Genomic DNA, 20,782 nt, shown 5'->3' with positions numbered 1-20,782 from the left:
AATGGTTTGTTCCGAGGTGATCCCAGGAAACGCTCCTCGCCGGGATGGGGATGGGAGACTGGGAGGTGTCAGCCACTGAGGGGAGCTGGAGTTTGATCGGCCTGGAGAAGTCCAGGAGCCCCCGCCGAACAGATGCGTGAGAGTTACCCCCTGAGGTGTGTGAGAGCTGGCTGAGGGCTTCTTGCCCTTGGCCCAGGGCAGCTGGGAGATGAGGAAGGGAAGGTATTTCTCCAGCCCTTCAGACAGGCAGGGCGGGCGGACAAAGATGACCCTGGTTATCCCAGAAAGCCCTCCGGCAAACAAATGCAAGAAAGGCAGTGGGAAATCAGGCCTGGTTGGGAGGAAGTGCTAAAGACTAGCAGGAGTGGGCAGGACACCAACATAGTCTGCTACAGAATCAGCCTTCTGCACCCCAGGCCAGAGACTGTAGTCAGTGTTGGCCTGAGGACAACGAGACAGAAACCACATTTCTCGTGCCAGGAACACAGCCTCACCAGGCTAGACTTGGAAGCCTCTCGTGAGCAGAGATATAAATTCTTGCCTTCACTATGATGGAATACAATGGAACCAGGAAAAAGAATAAAGTAGGCTTTGTTTGTTTTTCATATAATAGTCACTATTGTTGCAGAGGTTTGTTTACTTTTGTTTTCCTTGCGTAGAGTTGACACACAGTGTTACATTAGTTTTAGGTGTACAACATACTGATTGGACTTCTCTCTACCTTATGCTGTGCTCGCCACAGTGTAGCTGCCATCTGTCCCCATACAATATTATTGCACAACCACTGGCTGTATTCTCTAGGCTGTACCTTTTATCCCCACGAATTCTGAACTCCAAAACCTGATGCCAGTATCTCCCGCTCCCCTGCCCCCATGTTGCCCATTCCCCACCCCCCTCCTCTGGCATCTGTCGGTTTGTTCTTTGTATTTATGGGTAGAAAAAAGTATGGGTATATGTGCTGATACTGCAGAATGCCCAAGATATATAGTTTGGTCTTTCTTTCTTCTTTTTTTTTTTTTAAGATTTTATTTATTTATTTGACAGACAGAGATCACAAGTAGGCAGAGAGACAGGCAGAGACAGAGAGAAAGAAGGGGAAGCAGGTTTCTTACTGAGTAGAGAGCCCGATGCAGGGCTCAATCCCAAGACCCTGGGATCATGACCTGAGCTGAAGGCAGAGGCTTTAACCCACTGAGCCACCCAGGAGCCTCTTGTTTGGTCCTTCAAAAAAAAAAAAAATCCACGGGCAGACCAGCACTTAAAAGAACTAAAAAGTCAGGACACCTGGTGCAGTCGTTAAGCATCCAATTCCTGCTTTCACCTCAGGTCATGATCTTAGGGGCATGAGATTGAGCCCTCCCTCAGGCTCCATGCTCAGCACAGAGTCTGCTTAAGATTCTTTTTCCCCCTTTCCTACTGTTCCTCCCCCACCATGCTCTCTCTCTCTCAAATAGATAAATCTTTTTAAAAAATAAAACCGAAAGACTTAAAAGGTAATAAGCAGATTTATCCATATGTGTGTATGTGTATTTATAAACACATATTTTCAAGAGAGTAAATGGACATTTGTCATTTTGACCTCCCAGACTCCAAATCCAAAAATCCAAGAAGTTGGAGGGGATAGAATGTTCCCTCTGCATGACCATGGCTGTTGGTATGTGGCTAACGATGCTTTAGCTCAGAACTTTGACAATTAAGGGGGACCCAAAAGCACATCAGCACCAGAAGACTCCCAGTCTGGCTGCAGGATAGTTCCAGGTGCCTGATAATGGGACCCTGGATCCAGAAGCAAGTGCAGCCCACACAGAGCTGTCCATGTGACTCTTCTGACTGTGCCTCACTTCATGTGTCCCTTGGTTCCTCACTGAGCCCGTCCCCAGCCCTCTCTTAGCAATTCATCAGCTCTTCTTCTGACATCAGTTTCTGCTGGTGGTGACCACTGGTGGAAACAGGAGGGCTTCAGAAGAAACTGGGAAGAGTGGTTGCCACTGGGGAAGGGGACAGCCGATTTCGGACGGAAAGGAGACATTTTTCAGCACACAGTGTTTTATTTTGTTTGATTATTTTAACCATGTGTATTTATTTACTTTATTTTTTCAAAGTAATCTCTTTCTCCGTCATGGGTTCAAATGCATGACCCTGAGATCAAGAGTCACATGCTCTCCTGACTAAGCCAGCCAGGTGCTCCTCAAATTAAAAATATGTTATTTTTAAATTTTTATTTATTTATTTTAGGGAGGGGGAGGGGAGAGAGAATCTTAAGTAGGCTCCACACTCAGTGCAGAGCCTGATGCAGGGCTTGATCTCACAATCTTGAGACTGTGACCTGAGCAAAACTCAAGAGTTGGACAGTTAACTGACTGAGCCACCCAGGCACCCCTAAAATACTTTAAATGAATGTTTTGTTTTGTTTTTAATAAATTTACTTTTTGAAGTGTTCCCATAGAGTAGCATCTGGACAAGAAAAAACTGTTAGTAGCAGGCACAGGATAAAAGGTTAACCAGTACACTCTTTCTTCTGCTCAGGTCCTCTTGCCAGGGAGAGAATCTTAACCTGGAGTGTTCATCTAGAACTCAGAAGGTCTGTGAACTTGAATGGGGGGGAGGGAGGAGGCAGTAAACCACAGTAGCCTCTGTAGTATCCATGAATATTTCACCAGCAGAAAACTTAGAAATTTTCATATCACATTCTACTTATTACGATATCTCAAGATATCACTTATACTCATCTGTACTTCTAAATTACCTTAGGTATTATACCTGCCACTGATCTTATTTAATGCATTAAGAAAAAAAAGCATATATATCACTATATCATACTTTCTATTTTTTCATTTTATTTTTATTTTTTAAAGATTTTATTTATTTATTTGACAGAGATCACAAGTAGGCAGAGAGGCAGACAGAGAGAGAGAGAGGAGGAAGCAGGCTCCTTGCTAAGCAGAGAGCCAGATGCTGGGCTTGATCCCAGGACCCTGAGATCATGACCTGAGCTGAGGGCAGAGGCTTAACCTACTAAGCCACCCAGGTGCCCCTCTTCTTTTTTCTTTTAAATTGGTTACAGAGACTAAGGTTTTACTTATCTATTTTTTTAAGTAAACTCTACCCCCAAGGTGGGACTCAAATTCAGCACTCTGAGATCAAGAGTCACACATTCTACTAATTGAGCCAGCCAGACGCCCCCCATTGTCTCTTTTCTTAATTCTCTTACCTATAAAATGTTAACAATATCCTACCCTTTTTCATACAAACCATGTAAGCGATATAATTTTAATTTCTTGAAAGAAAGTCAGACCACCAAACTGGCCCAAACAATTCAGCAAATGGTAGTCTACAGTTTACTGCTTGAGGAGATTAATATGTCATATTTTTGTGCTTCTACATAAAGTGAGATCATGGCTAAGGGCAAGAAATCTGGGGTCCCATTCTGGCTAGCCAGGGGTTTTGATTCTGCCACTCAACTAAACACGGAGCCTTAGACTAATCACTGATACCCACCAAGCCTGGTTTACTTTACAAGATAGGGATAACCAGTAGCCTTCTTTTACAGGCTCAGACTGGTGATAAAATGATAACAATTGCTAATAACTGCCAGGTTCACAGCACCTGGCACATAGTCAGATATCAGGAACCGTAGTTGCCCTCTGGGGAAAAAGACTAGATTTGGCCAAAGGGAGACTTGATTTCCACTATATTGTAGATAGTGTACTATATTATGTTGTTGCAACTCAGTAAGTGGTCACAACTGTTACTATTGTATCCAAAAAGTCATCAAGTCAGTAAACATTAAATTCAGTTCACTAATAACCTCCTAGGCGATCAATATTAATTTATTTACTCCTTTAGGTTCTCTAGGTGAAAACTTGATCTAACCTGCAAACACGTGAAAAGATAATACTTCCCATGCTGAACTATGTGAAATAAGCATATGCTCCAATTTAATTTAACAAGAGGGATAGAGATTTACTTGCTAGGGCTCTTCTTTCATTCCCCAAGCAAGCTCTTATTTATAGAATGTTAAGTTTCTCCCGTACATAAATTTGTACCACCTCCACTCCTACCCCCAAGGAAACTATGGAGGTGTGGGCGGGAGAGAGAATGATCTAAAGGAAATCTTTATTCTGAAATTAAAATAAATATCTTCCCAATACCCAAGGAAAAGTCTGGGAAGGCTTCCTTTCGTTAAAAACTAGACATTTTTAAAAACATGAGTAAGGAGACTAAAAAGCACCACCATACATTCCAGAACCACAAAGGATGAAAAGTCAGGCTGCCTCTGAACTCGTCAGGAACACAGAATCTTGATCTGAGCTGAGCCTCATTTAGGACAGTGGGGAGAACGTCTGTCTTTGTAAACCAACATGAGGCTGATCTTATCCTTAAACACTAACCACATGTGGAAAAGAAATATATATGGGGCGCCTGGGTGGTTCAGTGCGGTAAGCCTCTGCTTTTGGCTTAGGTCATGATCTCAGGGTCCTGGGATCGAGCCCCATATCGGGCTCCCTGGTCGGTCGGGAGCCTGCTTCTCCCCCTCTCTCTGACTGCTGCTCCCCCTACTTGTGCTCATTCACTCTCTGTCAAATAAATAAATAAAATCTTCCCCCCAAAATAAAGAAAGAAATACATGTAGTACAAAATGCAATGCTGCAAGGTGAGTTCAAGGGTGTACATGGCAGAGACATAAAGGAAAGAGCGTAATTCTTCCAGTCATTTGTTTCATCCAACAAACCAAGGGTACCTGCTGTCCACTGGTAGCTGTGAGGCCGAGACGAAAGCCAAACAAGAGAGGCCCCTGCCTACCAGGAGGTCACAGGCCAGGAGGTTTCAACAGCAAAAATGTTCTCTCAAAAGAATGATCAAGAAGGAGTGGCAGAAAGAAGGGCAGCATCTTAAGAAATGAGTTTTTTAAATTGCCAACACCACAGGGATGCTGTCAGCAAAATTCAGACTATGAAAACTACAGGACAAAAAAACAAACCAAAACTAAAAACACAAAAAATGTATACAAAGGATTACTTAAAATTATGACATTTACAAGAAAACTGGAAATCAGAACACCGGGTATTTGATGGTGTTAGGGAATTACTGTTGATATTTTAGGTGATGGTAGTTAAATTACTTATGGGCAACCAAATATTATGCCTGGGACTTGCTTTAGAATAATAGGAAGGCAGGAGTGCCTGGGTGGCTCAGTGGGTTAAAGCCTCTGCCTTCTGCTCAGGTCATGATCTCAGGGTCCTGGGATCGAGCCCCACATCGGGCTCTCTGCTCAGAAGGGAACCTGGTTCCCGCCCCCCAGCCCCTGCCTGTTTGTGATCTCTGTCAAATAAATAAATGAAATCCTTTTTTTTTTTTAAGATTTTAATTATTTATTTATTTGATAGAGAGAGAGAGATTACAAGTAGACAGAGCAGCAGGCGGAGAGAGAGAGAGGAGGAAGCAGGCTCCCCGCTGAACAGAGAGCCCTATGTGGGGCTCCATCCCAGAACCCTGAGTTCATGACCTGAGCTGAAAGCAGTGGCTTAACCTCCTGAGCCACCCAGGCGCCCCAATAAATGAAATCTTTTTAAACAATTTAAAAATTTAAAAAAATAATAATAATAGGAAGGCAGAGTAGATGGGAATATAGAGGAATCAGGTTTGGTCTTGGACTGACTTTATTGGGGTTGGGTATATGGGTTTGTTAAATATTCTGTGCTCCCATTGAAAACCCCTCATACTAAGGTTCGGCTGTTTTTTTATTTAGCAGGGAAGATTTAACAGAAATCACAAAGGTGATGCAGTTTGCTGGCTAGGGAGAAGCTCAAACTGGACATGAAAATCTTGCTCTTGTGAGTAAATACCCTTCCAGTATGTGCCTTCTCTCGTATTTGTATGATATGGACTGGACCATTTTTCTCATTTTCTAGAACTTCCTTCCTCTGGCACCTCTGATTCTTTCTCTAGGCATGGTGAGAGATTTGCACCATTCCACCTGTTCTCAGGAGTGTCCCCCCTCCTGGCCAGCTACCTTCCTTTTACAAACATCTGTCTAAGGCCAGGGCGCAATCCTTTGGGTGACTTTTTTAAGAGTTGCAGACCACCTTGGCTTCATTAGCCCGAGGCTCCCACTCATGTAGATGTAGGGGTGCTACATCTCCAGCTACAGGTCAGCACCCACATGCGGGACCTAAAGGGCAAGCTCACCCAAGAAAGGATAGAGGGCCTAGAAGACATGAAGGGGCCAGCAGCTTGCTTTCTGACTGGGGATTTCTGAAGAGCAAGGGTTCTCAAGGAAATGTTCAAAACCCTAAAGCAATCTGGAACCATTTAGATGCCACAAAATGTTTGACACTCATCTCCCCTTTCTCTGGAGGGTTCTCTCTCTGAGATAGCCTTTCCTATATTTCTTCATCTCTACTGTCACCCAGGTCTGTACCATCATTTTTATATTCCAAGTTCTCCATAGCTTGGTACCTGAGTCGGTCCTGGATCGAGAACATATGGGCAGAAGTAGAAATGAGAGACCATTTGGGACCTATCCGATTTGTAAGGATTTTTCCTCAATGATAATGCCCAGCATTAGTTAAGGTGCTGGAAGAAGGCATTGTATCTCCTTCTGAAAGGCAATTTGTCAGTTGATATTTAAATCTTTTAAAATGTGCATATCATTTGCCATAATAATTCTGCTTCTGGGAATTTGTCCTATGGGAATTTGCTATGCACAAAATGTATGTATGGGAATGTTCCTGATGGGAGCTATTGCAAAAAAATGTGAACGACTTAAACATCCAATGATAAAGGACCGTTTAACTGAATTAAAGCCATTTCATGGAGTAGTACAGAGACATTAAAATTATGTCTTAGCAGCATATTTAAAATGGGAAAAAAGTCATGCTATATCAAGTGGCAAAGCAGATTATAAAACAGTACATATATGGGGCACCTGGGTGGCTCAGTGGACTAAAGCCTCCGCTTTCAGCTCAGGTCATGATCCCAGGGTCCTGGGATCAAGCCCCACATTGGGCTCTCTCCGCAGAGAGCCGGCTTCCTCCTCTCCCTCCTTGCCTGCCTCTCTTGCCTACTTGTAATCTCTGTTTGTTAAATAAATAAATAAAATCTTTTTTAAAAAAGTACATATCTATGATATCAACCCTGTCAATTCATAGAATATACACTAATGCACCTGTGATTTCTCCATAATAGGATTATGCACACTTTTAATATTCTTTGTAGTCCTCTGCTTTTCCCAAAATTTCTTCATTACTTTTTAAATCAGAAAAAAACCCCACAAAGTTTTTATGTACAAAAACAAGAAAGTAATTTTGGGGAGAGCGCCTGGCTGGCTCAGTTGTTGGAACATGCAACTCTTGATCTTGGGGTTGTGAGTTCGAGCCCCATCATGGGTGTAGAGATTACTTAAAAAATAAAATCTTGAAAAAGAAAGTAACTTTTTTGCCCTCTTCCTCCTCCTCCAGGCAGACTGAAGGACCATGGTATGGATAACAATAGCAAACACACATGAAGTGCTTTCCTTGGCCAGAAACGAGTGCTTGAGCTCCATATTCATTTAGTTCTCATTTAGTCCTCGCCACCAGGTGCCCAAGAAGATGTCCATCTCCTGTCAAAGCTGGGCAACTCCAGCTTGCAGAGAGTTTTTCCAACCTGCCTGTGGATACACAGCTGACTGAGAAGCCAGTGTTCGAACTGATTCTAGAACCCACAGTGCCACAAAGACAGCCCTACAAAACCCAGGATGGAATTCTATATTATGCCATAATAGCGTGTTCCAGGGGGACCCAAGTCCATCCAGACCAGAATCCTATCTCTAGAAAAATCACCAGGCAGCAAGCTGCCAAAGGAGGAATTCACCGACCCATCACAGATGCCTCCAGAGACCTGTTCTTTATTAGTTCAGCATGCCACCTCTGTTGGAATGGGAAGTTTCTTAAACTTTCTAACTTCCCTGTCAGGGAGTTCTTTTGGTTTGTTTTTTGCTTTTTCCCTCTAACTGCCCGCTTTGAGTATCTTGGACCAGCCTAGCCGCACCGATTAGCCATTCTCCATTTCCAGACACAAAGCCTGGTTTGCAGAAGGTAGTGACCCATGTCTATCGGCTGAATGAAGGAATGTAAGCTGCTTCTGGGCAGGGATCATGTCTATGTCAGTAAGCACTGTATCTGTGGCATCTAGATATGGTGCTCAATATAGAAAAATCTCAAGATAGGTGTGCTGGCTAACTAATGAATTAATTATATCACCTTGGGTCTTATATCTTCTCACTCTTTCAGGACCAGAGAATTATTTTTAGTCTATCTAAATTAGAGCTCCAGTTCTTACCTCCTCACTCCTCCCTTAATTGCTTTAGTTGTAGGCTCTGGGTATCTTTCTTAAAGTGCTGAGATCAGATTTGTAACCAGTCCCACTGGCAGAATTCACCAGAGATTTGCACAAAGGGATTGTTAAGTATTTGGTTTGGTTTCTGTATCCCAAGGCTTTTTCCTGCTAAAATAAACTTTGCCACCCTCTCCCAGAGCAAAACCGCTAGTTCTGCTAACTGGGTCACTTGCCAGAGAGCCAAGATTCTGTCTTTTTTTTCTCCTGGTCTTGTCTAGGGCCAAGACCCAGTGAGTTGAGCTCTAAAGACTTGCCAAGACTTTCTATTAATGCCAGTTCCTACCATCAGCCCATACCCCCACGCTCCTGCCTTCAACCAGACCCTCCACTTCCCAAGGCCACTTGCCAAATTGTGTCTCTGGAAAGTTTGAAGCAGTTCCTGGCCTAACATTTTTCACCTGGTGCCCTGGCAAAGGGCACGGGTCCAAGGTCACAGCTGCCATCCTTCCTCTGAGGTCTTGGGTGTGAAAAATGCTTCAAATGAAATCCTCTCATTGAGCCAAGCATTTCTGAGCCCATTGCAGGTTCCCTGGGAAGTTGGATCAATGGTCCAGGCTCCAAAGACAACTGTGTTAGGAATTTGGTAGCAGCTTGTTTTTAGAAGTCTATATGCGAGGCCAGTTAACTAATGGAATTGTCTGGTCTAGAGGAAGAAGGTCAAGGAGAATTCCTCAAAAGGCAGGTGAGCATTGTCTCTTTCGGGATCGGGGGAAGGGAAGCAAGTCAGACAACTTAATGCTATTAACTTCTTTAACAGCTAATAGAGATATTATAATAGATATATAGAAAAGTGACCAAATAAGCATATTTATCAATTATATAGGAGTAGAACAAATACATAAAGATATTCAAATAAGTGTACACATCTTGATAAATATCCACAAATCAGAACCCTTACTAGCACCTCAGAACTGCCTACTGCTCTGTATCCCCCAATTTTGCCTATTTTTGAACTTTTAAAAATGGAATCATGCAATATGTAGTCTTTTGGATCTGTTTTTGTTCAATATTGTTTATGATATTCATTGGTGCTATTTAGTATAGCAGTGTTTTGTTGATTTTTATTGATGAATGTAGCATTTCATTTCGTGAACATACCTTTATTTATTTATTTATGAGTTCCACGCTTGATGGTTATTCAATTTCCAGTTTAGGACTATTACCAATAGCACAGCTATGAACATTCTAGTCCACGTCTTTGAGTGAACATAGGAACACACTGCTGTTGAGTATATATTTAGGAGTGAAATTGCTGGATCCTAAGGAATGCAAATATTCAACTTTAGTAGCTACTGCCAACCAGGTTTTCAAAGTGTCCCAATTTACACTCGGCTAGTCGTTCAGGCTCGTTGTTTAGCTCTGGATTTTTAGTATGGTGGTTAGGAACAAACCGGTTCTGAAAACAAACTCTTTCTGGTCATGTGACCTTGGACATGTTATCTAGTCTCCAAGAGCATCAATTTCTTCAAGTCTGTCTAATAGACATATGACTATATACTTCATAGGAAAAAGTGAGAACTGAGTAGAGTGGGCATTAGCTTAGTACCGTGTCTGGCCATAGCATGGGCCCTCAGTAATAAGTCATCATCTAATGATTGCTACCCTAGCTTCATTCCCCAAAAAGAGAGGGTTTGTGTGTGAGGGAGACCTCAAAGGAAGCAACAAGAGGCTGATTCATTCTTGCTGGAACTCTACTCAGTGTCCTCGCCATTGCCATTTTGTCTTTACCAAAGTTAATCTACAAACCACCAGTGGGGAGCACTTAAACGGAAATCTTGACCCAGGAGTGGAGAAGATGGGATTCAGCTGAATAGTGTAGACCTCAAGAAACCAGGCTGGAAAGAACTTTTTGCCCTCACACTGGGGGAATGCCTGTCAAAGCCAAGCCACGCCAAACCAAACCACCCACCAAAGGAGAGAATGGACAGACTGGCTTCAGAAGTGATCCTAGCATTTCAGGTTCTTCTCCAGTGGGCCAGCCAATGCAGACCTATGCTGCCCAGCAAGTTTCCAGAAGTTTGGACAAATCTGAAATCAGTTCCTCTCACCCCTTTGCCCCTTCCAGTCCTTCCTTTTCCCTGCCGGCTTAACTCCAGCTCTCAGCACTTAACGCTAATACCTTTGGGCAGGCTCCACCGGGGAGTTTAACTAGCTGCCAAGTTAAATAATGCGGAGGATCCTAAGCCGTCTTCCCAGGAAGTCAGAAATCTTCAGTACCCGAATTAGGCAAGGCCAGTTACTTACCAAAACTCCTTTTCATTTCCTGTGTATGTGTGTATATATGCACACACAATATGTATATATCACACACCCATATATGTATGTATATATGCATATGGGTGTGTAATATATCCTTCTTCATAAATGATTGTTTCCTCTGGGTTGCACACCAAAACCGCATCGCAAGAGGAAAACACTTTTGCATGAGGCGCCTGTTTTCCCCACTGCGCCTCACAAAATGACACGTCCGCTGACAAACTGCTGTGTGAGGGTATTGGATCTGATTCCTAATTAAATGGCATTTCTAAGCGAAGGGTTGTCGATAGCAGTGAATATATATACATATACACATACGTATATACACAATGAGCATACATAACGCATATATAATATATATTTAAATATGTACACTTAATTACATACATATTTAAATGTGTATTTAATTTGTGATTATATATGCATCCAGTAGTCAGAGAGTAGAGCGCACTAAACTGGAATGGGTAGAGACTGCAGATCTGCTCTTGGGGGAGAATCCCCCTGGCCTAGGAGTGCGAATTTCCAGGTTTCCAGATACGTAGCTAATGTCCTCTGATGTGATTGCAGAGGGGGTTGGGAGGATTCTGGAAATCATGATGGGTTTGCACCACCGCCTGATTCTCCTCTTGGCTGCAAAGCCGGCCGCCCTTGGCTTATAGGCGCCTGTCGCGTTCAAGGGTGAAAACCAGTCTGTGGGTGCACTGAGATTTGCAAACTAGTCCCCAAATGCAACGGGTGCTGCAAAACCGCCGCCGGGTGCAGTGGGACGGGCACTCGGCCACCCTGGCTGTGGGCGCCGCAGCCTCCCTGAGGACTCGGGCAGATGCAGTCAGCTCTGGCCCATCTGTCCCTGGAGGCCCGGGCCCGAGACTGTGCTCGAGCGCGCTGTGCGGGGATCCGGAACCCGGGAGCTCTCCGGGCGCGCCCGGCCTCGTCTGGCCGGGGTATCTGGGGCTCTTTGTCTCTTGGCCGCACTAATCCTGCAAACCGCGCACCGAAGGCGGAGGCCCCTGAGCCTTGGACAAGCCCACTCCTGGCAAGCCGGTCCGAATGTTTTCAATAAAATGCTTCCTGGGGTGGGGTGGGGGGTTGGGGGAAAAAAGAAAAGATCGCAGAAAATTTTCTCTGCAGAAGTTAATCTATTTTCAGCGGTTAAGCGTGGCACCATGTAAATCAGATCCTAAATATCCCTTTAGGAAGAAGTAAGAAAGGGAGGAAGGGAGGTGGGGAGAGTGCTTCAACCATGAAGTTTGATTTGGGGTTTTTGTTTTGTTTTCCAAACAAGTTACGGCGGAGCGGGGAGAAAACATCGAATCCGCCCGGTGGGTGTTTCCCCAAGCCCGGCAGCCTGGAGCACGCCGTCTGCCCTCAAGCTGCTCAGCTCCTGGGGGAGATAGCAGGAGGATGTATTAAGTATTGCAACCTAAGACTCAGGTGAGAAAATAATAATACTATTTAAAATAATAGTGCCTCTTGCCATCTAGAACCAACAGACAGATACGAGCGCCCAGAGCTGGAACTGCAACACCTTTTCTATGGTAGAAATGCTTGCCTTTCCCCTCGGTGATGCCGGCAGTGGTGTAAAGTGTGAGCTTTTGCTCAAGGAAGAGATTTTCCTCTGAGGCTGTCTACACCCCGGGAAGGCGTCTGCTAAGTAATTTGTCCTCAAGTGAGGGCGATTCCTGGCATTAAACAACAAAAAAATGGAAACAAAAGTCATCATTGCAGTGTTCGGGTTAGTGACCATAAAAAGGCCAGAGGGAAGGGGGCAGGAGGAGAGGGGAGGCTCTAGCCGCGCCAGTCATATTTAATATGCTTCCCACAAGAGAAGCCCTTGCAGAATCAATAGACAGCCGCCAGCTGTGCTTAAACCTGCGATTTCAATTAAAACATTGCGCTCCAGTCCTTGGGGTTGAGCCTGGATCCCCAGTCAGTGGTGTGCGAGTGGCTTGGCACGGGTGTGGTGTCCCACAGCCGCAGATCCCCGAGGTCGCGGCGTGGGTCAGGCCCAGCCGAGCCGCAGAAGCGCCCGGCCTTGGCACCCTGCTCTGCAGCGTGGGAAGAGCACAGGCCGCCCAGGGGCGTCAGGCTCAACTCTGGCGGTGTTCCCCCACCGTGGTCGAGGTGTTGAGGACCAAGCGTGGGCCAGATGGGCAGAGGCAAAAGCGTCTGGCTTTCAGCTGAGGTGCGGGAATGAGAGGGACCTGGGGCTGAGAGGCCTCGGGGCAGAGGAAGACCCCACGGTGGGGCCAGGCCTGGCAGGCCAGGAGTAGTGGGCCGTGGTCCGCACCATCCAAGTGAGGCTGGCTTCGGCGGGCCTAAGCATAGGAGGGCAGCTCCAAATGTGGCCCCTGGGGCAGAGCGCTCAAGGCCTAGTGGGCCTCGCCTGGGCCAAGACCCAAGTGCCTCCAGGAGAGGTGGCTTGCTTGGTCCAGTTGCCCACAAAAGCACCTAACCTCCAAAGTGGAGATTTTGTACCAGTCTGGACTGGGGAGACAGATGGGACCTCTATCACCACAGTCTTAGCCCACTTTTAACCATTGCTTTGAAGGACAGATCTTCTTTAGGGTGAGACGCTTTGGAAAACTTTTCCGTAGAAGGATTCCCATCCCAGAAACATCTGCGTATCCCTGGAGCCTCCTATTGCCCTTCAGGTGGAGTTATTTTGGATCCCCTCTCCCCAGTCACTAAAAATGTGTAGGTAGAAAAACAGCGACCCGTCATCTCACAGAACTCTGCCACCAACTTCATAAAATGGTCAAATTTTCATTCCCAAGGTTGTCCCTCTTTGTTTTAACATTTCAGCCTTAAAAAAAAAAAAATGCTGCAAATGAGAATGAATTTGAAGGATTGAGGGGCAGCGAAAGGAAATCTCAGCACTCTCTCCACCAAGCGCTATGTTTCCCGAGTCCTCTTTTATTCTGCCTGAAATCATCTCGTTTACAGAAAATATTTGTTTGCACTATTAGTTGGTACTGGAGTTAATTACTCAATGTGTTAACGTGAAGTAATATGTATAAAAGTAGGATCAGTGTTTATTGTGTGGGTGAGCTGTTGAGCGGTGCTTGAATAAACTGCAATTAGGGTTAGATAGAGATTAATTAACATGTGAGTGGCAAGGTGTAAAATAGTCTCCAACCCTCCACTTCAATATAATCTGCGGGCAAGGGAAGAAGTTTGTGGAAGCTAATTAAATACTTTTATAAAAGCCAGTGTATTCACCCAACATTTGGAAAGAGAGGCACATTAGGGGCAACTTGTTTTTACCCAAATGTTTTCTTTCTGTGGAGGTAGCACTCCTTTGTGATGCCGGGGAGAGCAGGATGGCTTATGCAGTTACAAAAAGCGCTAGGGATGGCCAGGCAGGTTCACGGAAAGCCTCTGGAAGCCTTTCAGCCTGATGGAGCTTTCAAACCAGCAGATCTTTCGTGCTGCCGAGATCAACAATTACCCAATTTGGAAAGGGGGTTGGGGTGCAGTGCCGGTGACTGAATGAGACACGCAGGAAAGTCGGGATAGAAATTCGGGTTTTCAGCCCCTGCGGGTGTATTGATATTATTTCAATGTCGGGGTGAGTTGTCGGTTTGTTTCATGTTTGGTGGGGGTGGGGTGTGAGTGTGTGTGTGTGTGTGTGTGTGTGTTGGGGGGGAGTTCTGCTGTGTTGTTTTCACATTAACTTAGGGATGGGGGTACACTGGGTCTGGAATTCCGCCTCTCTGAACATCTAAATTCAGTGAGCTGTATATGGAAATATTTTTTCAGACGAGCAAGCTTCTTTCTAGCTTTGAAATCTCGAAGTTTGGGGAGAAGAGTTTTAGGGGAACAGACTTGTGCCTGCTGAATTTAGAGGCAGTAGAGGCAGTTTCCCAGCTTGGCAGGGTGAGAAAATCAACCCACTGATGTCACCCTCCAGGCCACTTTCCCTCGGAGACATCTCTTTGTTCCCTCCCCTTGCTTTCCAAGTACACTTTTCCTTTCCCTCACCTGCCAGGTCAATATCGGGTCTGAAATTGCACGACAGAGGGAGAGCGGGTAGTAGAGAGAAGTTCTGAAGGGGAAAAGGAGCGCTTTGCCTTCAGTTACAACTAGACCTTTCCCATCCTTTCCTTGATGGTTTTCTGGGATGTTTTGCAGCTGAGAGGCCTCGGGGCAGGATACTCAGTTTCTCAAGACCTGTTCCTGAGTGAAAAAGGAAAGGGTTTGCTTCCAGTAGCATTTTCTGGGGCTCCACAAGATCGTGTATCTTTGGAGATAAAATTCACTATCAAACCCTCAACCCTGTTTGCTCATATTATACCCACTGTAATCCTCTTAAACTGTGGTTGCGGCTACAAAGCTCGTGGTCTTGCAAAAGCCGGCTGGCAAGATATAATTGTCCCGCAAACAAAACCGTCCAAAAGTTTTAAAAAACCCCTGCACCTCCTCCTCCTCCTTCCCAAACCTAATTCTCTCGCTCTCTCTCATGCTAGCCGTCCTCCCCACCCCCATAAGAACCCTCAGCCTCCACTACTTTTGTTGTCGCCAAGAGCACCCGGCCTGTTGAAAGTGCTGGAGCGTCTTTGAGCAGTTTGTTGTGATACGCAGGTGGAATGGTCTGCAAACAGATGAATTCAGCCCCTCCAAACCGAGCCTGGAGCGCGCTGCTTTTGTGCGCCCGGCACAAAACGCTGAATTCCTCCGAACTTACTTGGGGCCTGTCTAGAAAAGGGCCTTTTCTTCCCTCTGCTTGTACCTCTGGCCACACTAAGTCTCTGCCCGCCCCCCTTCAAGCCCCCTCCCTCTCCCCTCTGATAATCCTTCTCTTTATTTTAGAAAAACACAAAACCCGGTTCCACGCGGTGCTTTAGTGGCTAAAAGTGAAAGAGCTGCCTTGGCAGAATTCAGCTCTATGAATCACTTCGGAAAATTGGTTCGACTGAATGGCCTTAGGAGGAAAAACGTTTTAATAGGATCCAGGGGAGGTTCTGCTGTTTCAATCTGCTCCTTAAACAGGTGGAGATTGGACCTTCTCAATTATACAAACAGTAAGTACCCATCAGCAGGGAGAGCTGCCCTCCGAATCCTCCCCGCATGCAGCCCTAAACCAGCCTTGGAGCCGGGCTTTGCCTCAGAAACCCGATCACAAATCAGCGATTCTGATCGATTAGGATCTCAAACAGTACTCCAGCTTGCTGTGTAGTCTCCCCCAGCCGCAGGCGGGGAGTCGGCCAGAGAGGGGGAGGCGCACCCGCAGGGAGCTGAGGCCCCCCGGGATCTGGGCGCGCGGCCTTGCTCTTCCGGACGCTACGGGGTCGTCCTTAGGCGGCGGGAGCTCTCTCCCGACCTCCGACGCCAGCCAAGGCGAGCTCGTTGTTTTTGCATAAATTAATATTTCCCCATTAACAAGTTCCCCCCTCCAAACGCGGCGCCCGCGTCCATGCGCCACATCCTAATGAGGTAATTATCATTTGCGCGTGTTCGGGGCTGGCGCCGGCTCCGTGGGTAAATGGCAGTTTATTAGCACGATGCCCAGCTCGGCTGCAGAGGGCTAAGGGATAGTTCAGCGACTAGACGGACACCCAGGGGCCCTTTGGGGCGGCGCGTGCAGGACCCTCTGCCCTCCCCGCGTCCCTCAAACCTATAGGCCCCCAAAGTTGTGAATCACGCACAGAACTCTGCCTGGGTTTGGGCTCCCCCCACCTTCTTTCCACCGGCAAAACCATCACGATTCCTCCCCCTCCCCCTCCCGTCTCTTCCCTCCTTCCCGATTCGCAAACCGCTCGCACTTTCCCGAGGGGAGCGCGGGCGCCAGTTGCCTCCTTTTAAAGTTTGAGGGGCGGTGGCGGCGGCGGCCGGCAGGCGCGGGGGAACACAGGGGCCGCTACGGGAGCCGCGCCGCCGCCCATGTCATTCCACTTCAAGTGACTTCATGTGATGTCAGCTGAATGTAAAAGACAGTGATCTCACGCGGAGGGGAAGATGTTTGCCATCAAAATGTGACAGAGGAGACACGCTGCATGGCTCGGAACGCATCTCCTTGGCGGTGGGGGAAAGAGGTAAATGCGAGGTGGCTCTCCTGGTCCTCTTTAACTTTGCCCCTTCACTGTCCAGCTCCCCGCACGCGTGGCGGAGGCCAGGGTCCAAGGAACGGCTCAGGGGGGGTTAATTTGAGGCTCTTTTCTTTCTTTCTTTTTTTTTTTCTCTCTCTCCTTTTCCTTTGTAAACCCTCCCCCTTCTTCCCCCTTTCAAAGTCTCAGGGCAGGGGCTGGTGGGTTCCTTTGCGCGCCGGGTTAATGGGCGGTAATTTGGTACCCTTGGGTGCACTTTGTTCTGCCCCTGTTCATTTGAATGCAAATGGGTGACCTGGACCCGACAAGGTGCTTATTAAATTGCGGTTTCCCTCCCTGCCTTTTCCGGAATGCAGACTTAGAGAAGAGAGGCTGCGCCCCGGCCCAGTCCAGCACGGCAAGGCTCGGCTCGGCGCGCCATGGCCAGCTCGGCTTCCCTGGAGACCATGGTGCCCCCGGCCTGCCCGCGCGCTGGAGCGTCGCCGGCCACTTCCAAGACGCTGGCCTTCTCCATCGAGCGCATCATGGCTAAGACGTCGGAGCCCCGTGCGCCCTTTGAGCCCCGGCCGGGGACGCTGGAGGCAGACGGTGGCCAGGGCAAGAAATTGCTCAACCTCTGCTCGCCGCTGCCCTGTATGATCCCCCTCCAGCCCCTAGGCTACGAGGTGCCGTCCAAGACGCTGCTCAGTTACTCGGAGCTCTGGAAAAGCAGCCTCCGGGCGGGCGGCGGTGGAGGAGGAGGAGGAGGAGGAGGCGGCGGCGGTGGCGGGGGGGCCCCGGTGTGCGGCGCCAGCGGCTTGTGCAAAACCAACTGTGGCGTGTGCTGCAAGGCCGATCTGGGCCTGGCGCCGTCTGCGCTGCCGGCGGGCAGGGTCATCAAGCCGCAGGTCATCAACCAGGCGGTGGGGCTGCCGGCCAGCGGCTCGCTCTACTACTTCAACTACCTGGACTCTGCCGCGTACCCGCCGTCTGAGCTCCTCGGAGGCCACCTCTTCCCATCCGGCCTCCTCAACGCACAGGCCCCCGCTGCCCTAGCTGCGCACCCCAAGCTCTTTTTGCTGGAGAACGCCAAGTTGGCCGGCCTGGCCGCGGACAAGTTTCCCCATCCGTCCCCCTATACCCATAAGGAGCGCTTGCCCGCGCCGCTGGAGCAGGTGCTGAAGGAGAACTCGGCTCTGACCGCAGAGCGCGGCGGCGTGAAGGGCCACAGCAAGCTGCCCGGGGGCTCTGCGGACGGCAAGCCCAAAAACTTCACCTGCGAGGTGTGCGGCAAGGTGAGGCCCCGGGTCCGTGGGGGCTGGGAGGGATGAGCAGGGACAGCTGCTTTCCTGAGGGAGCCTGGACAGCCCCTTTCTCAAGTTCAGGAGCTTCCCAGTAGTTATCTACTACTCACATTGGGGGCCTAGTTGGGCCTCAGTTTCCTTCTCTGTAAAATGGGGATGTCGTTGTCAGCGGCTACACGGGACTGGCGTGGGCGCAGTGGGTCGGGAAGCGGTTTGCGAAATGAAAAGGGCTCTGGTTTCTGAAGGGAGTGTTGGTTGGGGGATGTAGGCTATGGCCTCTCCAGTTTGATTCTACTCTCTCGGACGGACACACCACAAGGCCCCCTCGTGTCCTTCCATAGGTGTTTAATGCTCACTATAACCTCACCCGCCACATGCCGGTCCACACCGGAGCCAGACCGTTCGTGTGCAAAGTCTGCGGCAAAGGCTTCCGCCAGGCCAGCACGCTCTGCAGACACAAAATTATCCACACCCAGGTACGTGGCCCCCGGGTCCACTTCGGCCCGCGCGCAACACCCCGCCTGAGCGACGGTGTTGGGGAGAGGATGGCAAGGGTTCCCCTTACCCCTCCCGGGGGCCCCGTATCCCTTCAAGGTGCCCCTTCAAGGTGCCCCTGAGGTGGCTTCTCCTAGCCGGGGCCTTGGCCTCACTGTGCGCGCGCCCCTTTCCGCAGGAAAAGCCGCATAAATGCAACCAGTGCGGCAAAGCCTTCAACCGCAGTTCCACGCTCAACACGCACATCCGCATCCACGCGGGCTACAAGCCCTTCGTCTGCGAATTTTGCGGCAAAGGCTTTCACCAAAAAGGTAATGTGCAGGGCGAGGCCCTCTCTTCACCTCTCACCTCGGGACTCGGCGGGTCACTCCGAGCGGGAAGGCAAAGAAGGATCCGCAGAGAGGGAGCGTGAGAGCTGCCAGCTCGGGCGCAGCATTTCTTTGGAATCGGGTTGTGACCGGTTTGGGTGGAGGCTCTCCGGGCCGGGTTAGTAGACCTCGCTGGAGTCAGGCTGGTTGCATGGGGAGACTCCGAATTTGGGAAGTGGGAAGGAAGAAGGGGGCCGAGGGAAGGGAAGTAGGAGAAAGAGGATATTGCCCTATAGAAAAAGCTTGCCTGTGTAGCCGGGACACCCCTTTCAGATGAAAAAAAAAAAAAAAATCGAGGCAAACTCCACCTCCTGGGAATAACAAGACTGGGGGAAACCATTATTGTCCCCAAGACCTCCAGGCCCGGCGCCCGGCTTCGGTTTTCCAACGCACTTTTGGATCTCCAGGTGGTAGCTGGGGGGAACAGAGGGAGTAACTTTTAAAATGAGAAGATAAACAGAAAATGAGGGACGAAGCCCGGGTTCGTGCGAATTTCTTCCAGCGAGGCAGCAGCCGGGAGAAGGACCCGGTGCGTCTCTGGGCTATGCAAAAGTTTGCTGGCCAGCCGAGCACAGCGGGAGGGACGCTGCGCAGGCCTGTGCCCCGGGCGGGGCAGGGGCGCAGGGCGGCTATGCCGGACTCGGCCCTCCATCCTGTCGTGAGAGCCTTCTGCTTGATGCAGACGAAGTTTGACAACTTCTTCACTCGGAGAGGTCGCGCCCGCCTAGCCAAGCGTCGCCGTCTTTGCGCGGGCAACTGAGCCAACCCCGGGACGCTCGCGGGCCACCCCCACCCCAATCCTACTTCATCCCCCCCCCCTCCTTTTTTTGTTTTTGGTCTCCCGTAGGGAATTACAAGAACCACAAGCTGACCCACAGCGGCGAGAAGCAGTACAAATGCACCATCTGCAACAAGGCCTTCCACCAGGTCTACAACCTGACCTTCCACATGCACACCCACAACGACAAGAAGCCTTTCACGTGCGCCACTTGCGGCAAAGGGTTTTGCAGAAACTTTGACTTAAAGAAACACGTGCGCAAACTCCACGACAGCGTGGGGCCTGCTGCCCCCTCCACAAAGGACCTGACTCGGACAGTGCAGAGCTGAGAGCTACTGCCTCGCCCTCCCTTCCAGCCCCGTCCAGCCCCCAAACAGATCACACGTATAAACTTATTTCTAAAATTAAAAGAAAATTAAAAAAAAAAAACTATAGCAGAGAGGCTAAAATCTATTTATGGAAACCAGCATATTTTTTGGAAAGCTAAACGTTTCCTCGATGACTGGCAGCAAACGCGTGGCTCCCACCTTTGTGTATTCGGGAAACTTATTTAAACCCAGTGCGCTGAAACGCATTTCCTCCCAGGCCTCCGCTTCTCCTCGGGCGGCGGGTTTTCACCCCAGCCTGTCACGTGAACGCCCCGGAAGAGCGCGGCGCCCCCAGCCATCTTTATACAGCCATGTAAATCCTCCTGTTACAAGCGAACTCGGAATATATACATGTCTAACACAATAAACAGAATCACTAGTGCTCGTTTTCTTTCCCCCCGCCTCCCCTCGCCGCCAGGTCAGCTCAGCAACCCCAGAGAAGGAGAAGGAAAAAGGCGTTTATAGCATTTCCCTGCCCAAATGCGACTTCCTTTGGGGTGCTGGGACCAGGGTGAAGCCAAACCCGTGTTCCTGCGGCGCTTGCATGTTAAGAGCCACCACCACACACCCCCCACACCGCCAACCTCCCCCCACCCCGCCCCTACACACCGGGAGCGAGGGAGCAAAGGTCTACATCGGCCTACACGTGGTGCCAAGTTTTTCTCTGGTGACTCTTCCGACGCTTGGGATTCTGGGTGTTGCCTTATTTGGGTGAGAAAATTTAAAAAAAAAAAAAAAGGAGGGGTTAAAAGTGGATGGGTGTGGGAGAGCTGGGTTAGGTGCATCTATCTTTCAGCAAATCGCCTTT

General features: G+C 48.7%; 1 protein-coding gene across 2 annotated transcripts; it reads left to right on the top strand.

The window, feature by feature from the left end:
- The first annotated feature begins 7,803 nt into the window (after positions 1 to 7,803).
- FEZF2 (FEZ family zinc finger 2) lies at positions 7,804 to 20,371 on the top strand. 2 transcript variants are annotated; one of them, XM_059161386.1, is made up of 8 exons: positions 7,804 to 9,061; positions 11,921 to 12,069; positions 15,448 to 15,659; positions 16,556 to 16,670; positions 17,039 to 17,956; positions 18,307 to 18,441; positions 18,639 to 18,771; positions 19,676 to 20,371. In XM_059161386.1, the coding sequence occupies exons 5-8, from the start codon at positions 17,102 to 17,104 to the stop codon at positions 19,933 to 19,935; spliced, it is 1,383 nt and encodes a 460-aa protein (XP_059017369.1). In that variant the 5' UTR covers positions 7,804 to 9,061; positions 11,921 to 12,069; positions 15,448 to 15,659; positions 16,556 to 16,670; positions 17,039 to 17,101; the 3' UTR covers positions 19,936 to 20,371. The 2 variants fall into 2 exon arrangements, with proteins under 2 accessions (XP_059017369.1, XP_059017368.1); XM_059161385.1 differs by having other exon boundaries at positions 16,537 to 16,670.
- Positions 20,372 to 20,782: the final 411 nt, after the last annotated feature.

This window comes from Mustela lutreola, chromosome 2, assembly GCF_030435805.1.
Source record: "Mustela lutreola isolate mMusLut2 chromosome 2, mMusLut2.pri, whole genome shotgun sequence".
In the NCBI taxonomy this organism is placed as follows: Eukaryota; Metazoa; Chordata; class Mammalia; order Carnivora; family Mustelidae; genus Mustela; species Mustela lutreola.
Note: the sequence above shows the minus strand (reverse complement) of the source record. Positions and strands in the feature narration are given on the sequence as shown.

What these genes read in the sequence shown, in the direction of transcription:
- FEZF2 (XM_059161386.1), top strand. Translation starts at nt 17,102, where the DNA reads ATGGCCAGCTCGGCTTCCCTGGAGACCATGGTGCCCCCGGCCTGCCCG. An exon ending in CCTGCGAGGTGTGCGGCAAG is followed by an intron (nt 17,957 to 18,306) that starts GTGAGGCCCCGG and finishes GTCCTTCCATAG; the next exon opens with GTGTTTAATGCTCACTATAA. An exon ending in ACAAAATTATCCACACCCAG is followed by an intron (nt 18,442 to 18,638) that starts GTACGTGGCCCC and finishes CCCTTTCCGCAG; the next exon opens with GAAAAGCCGCATAAATGCAA.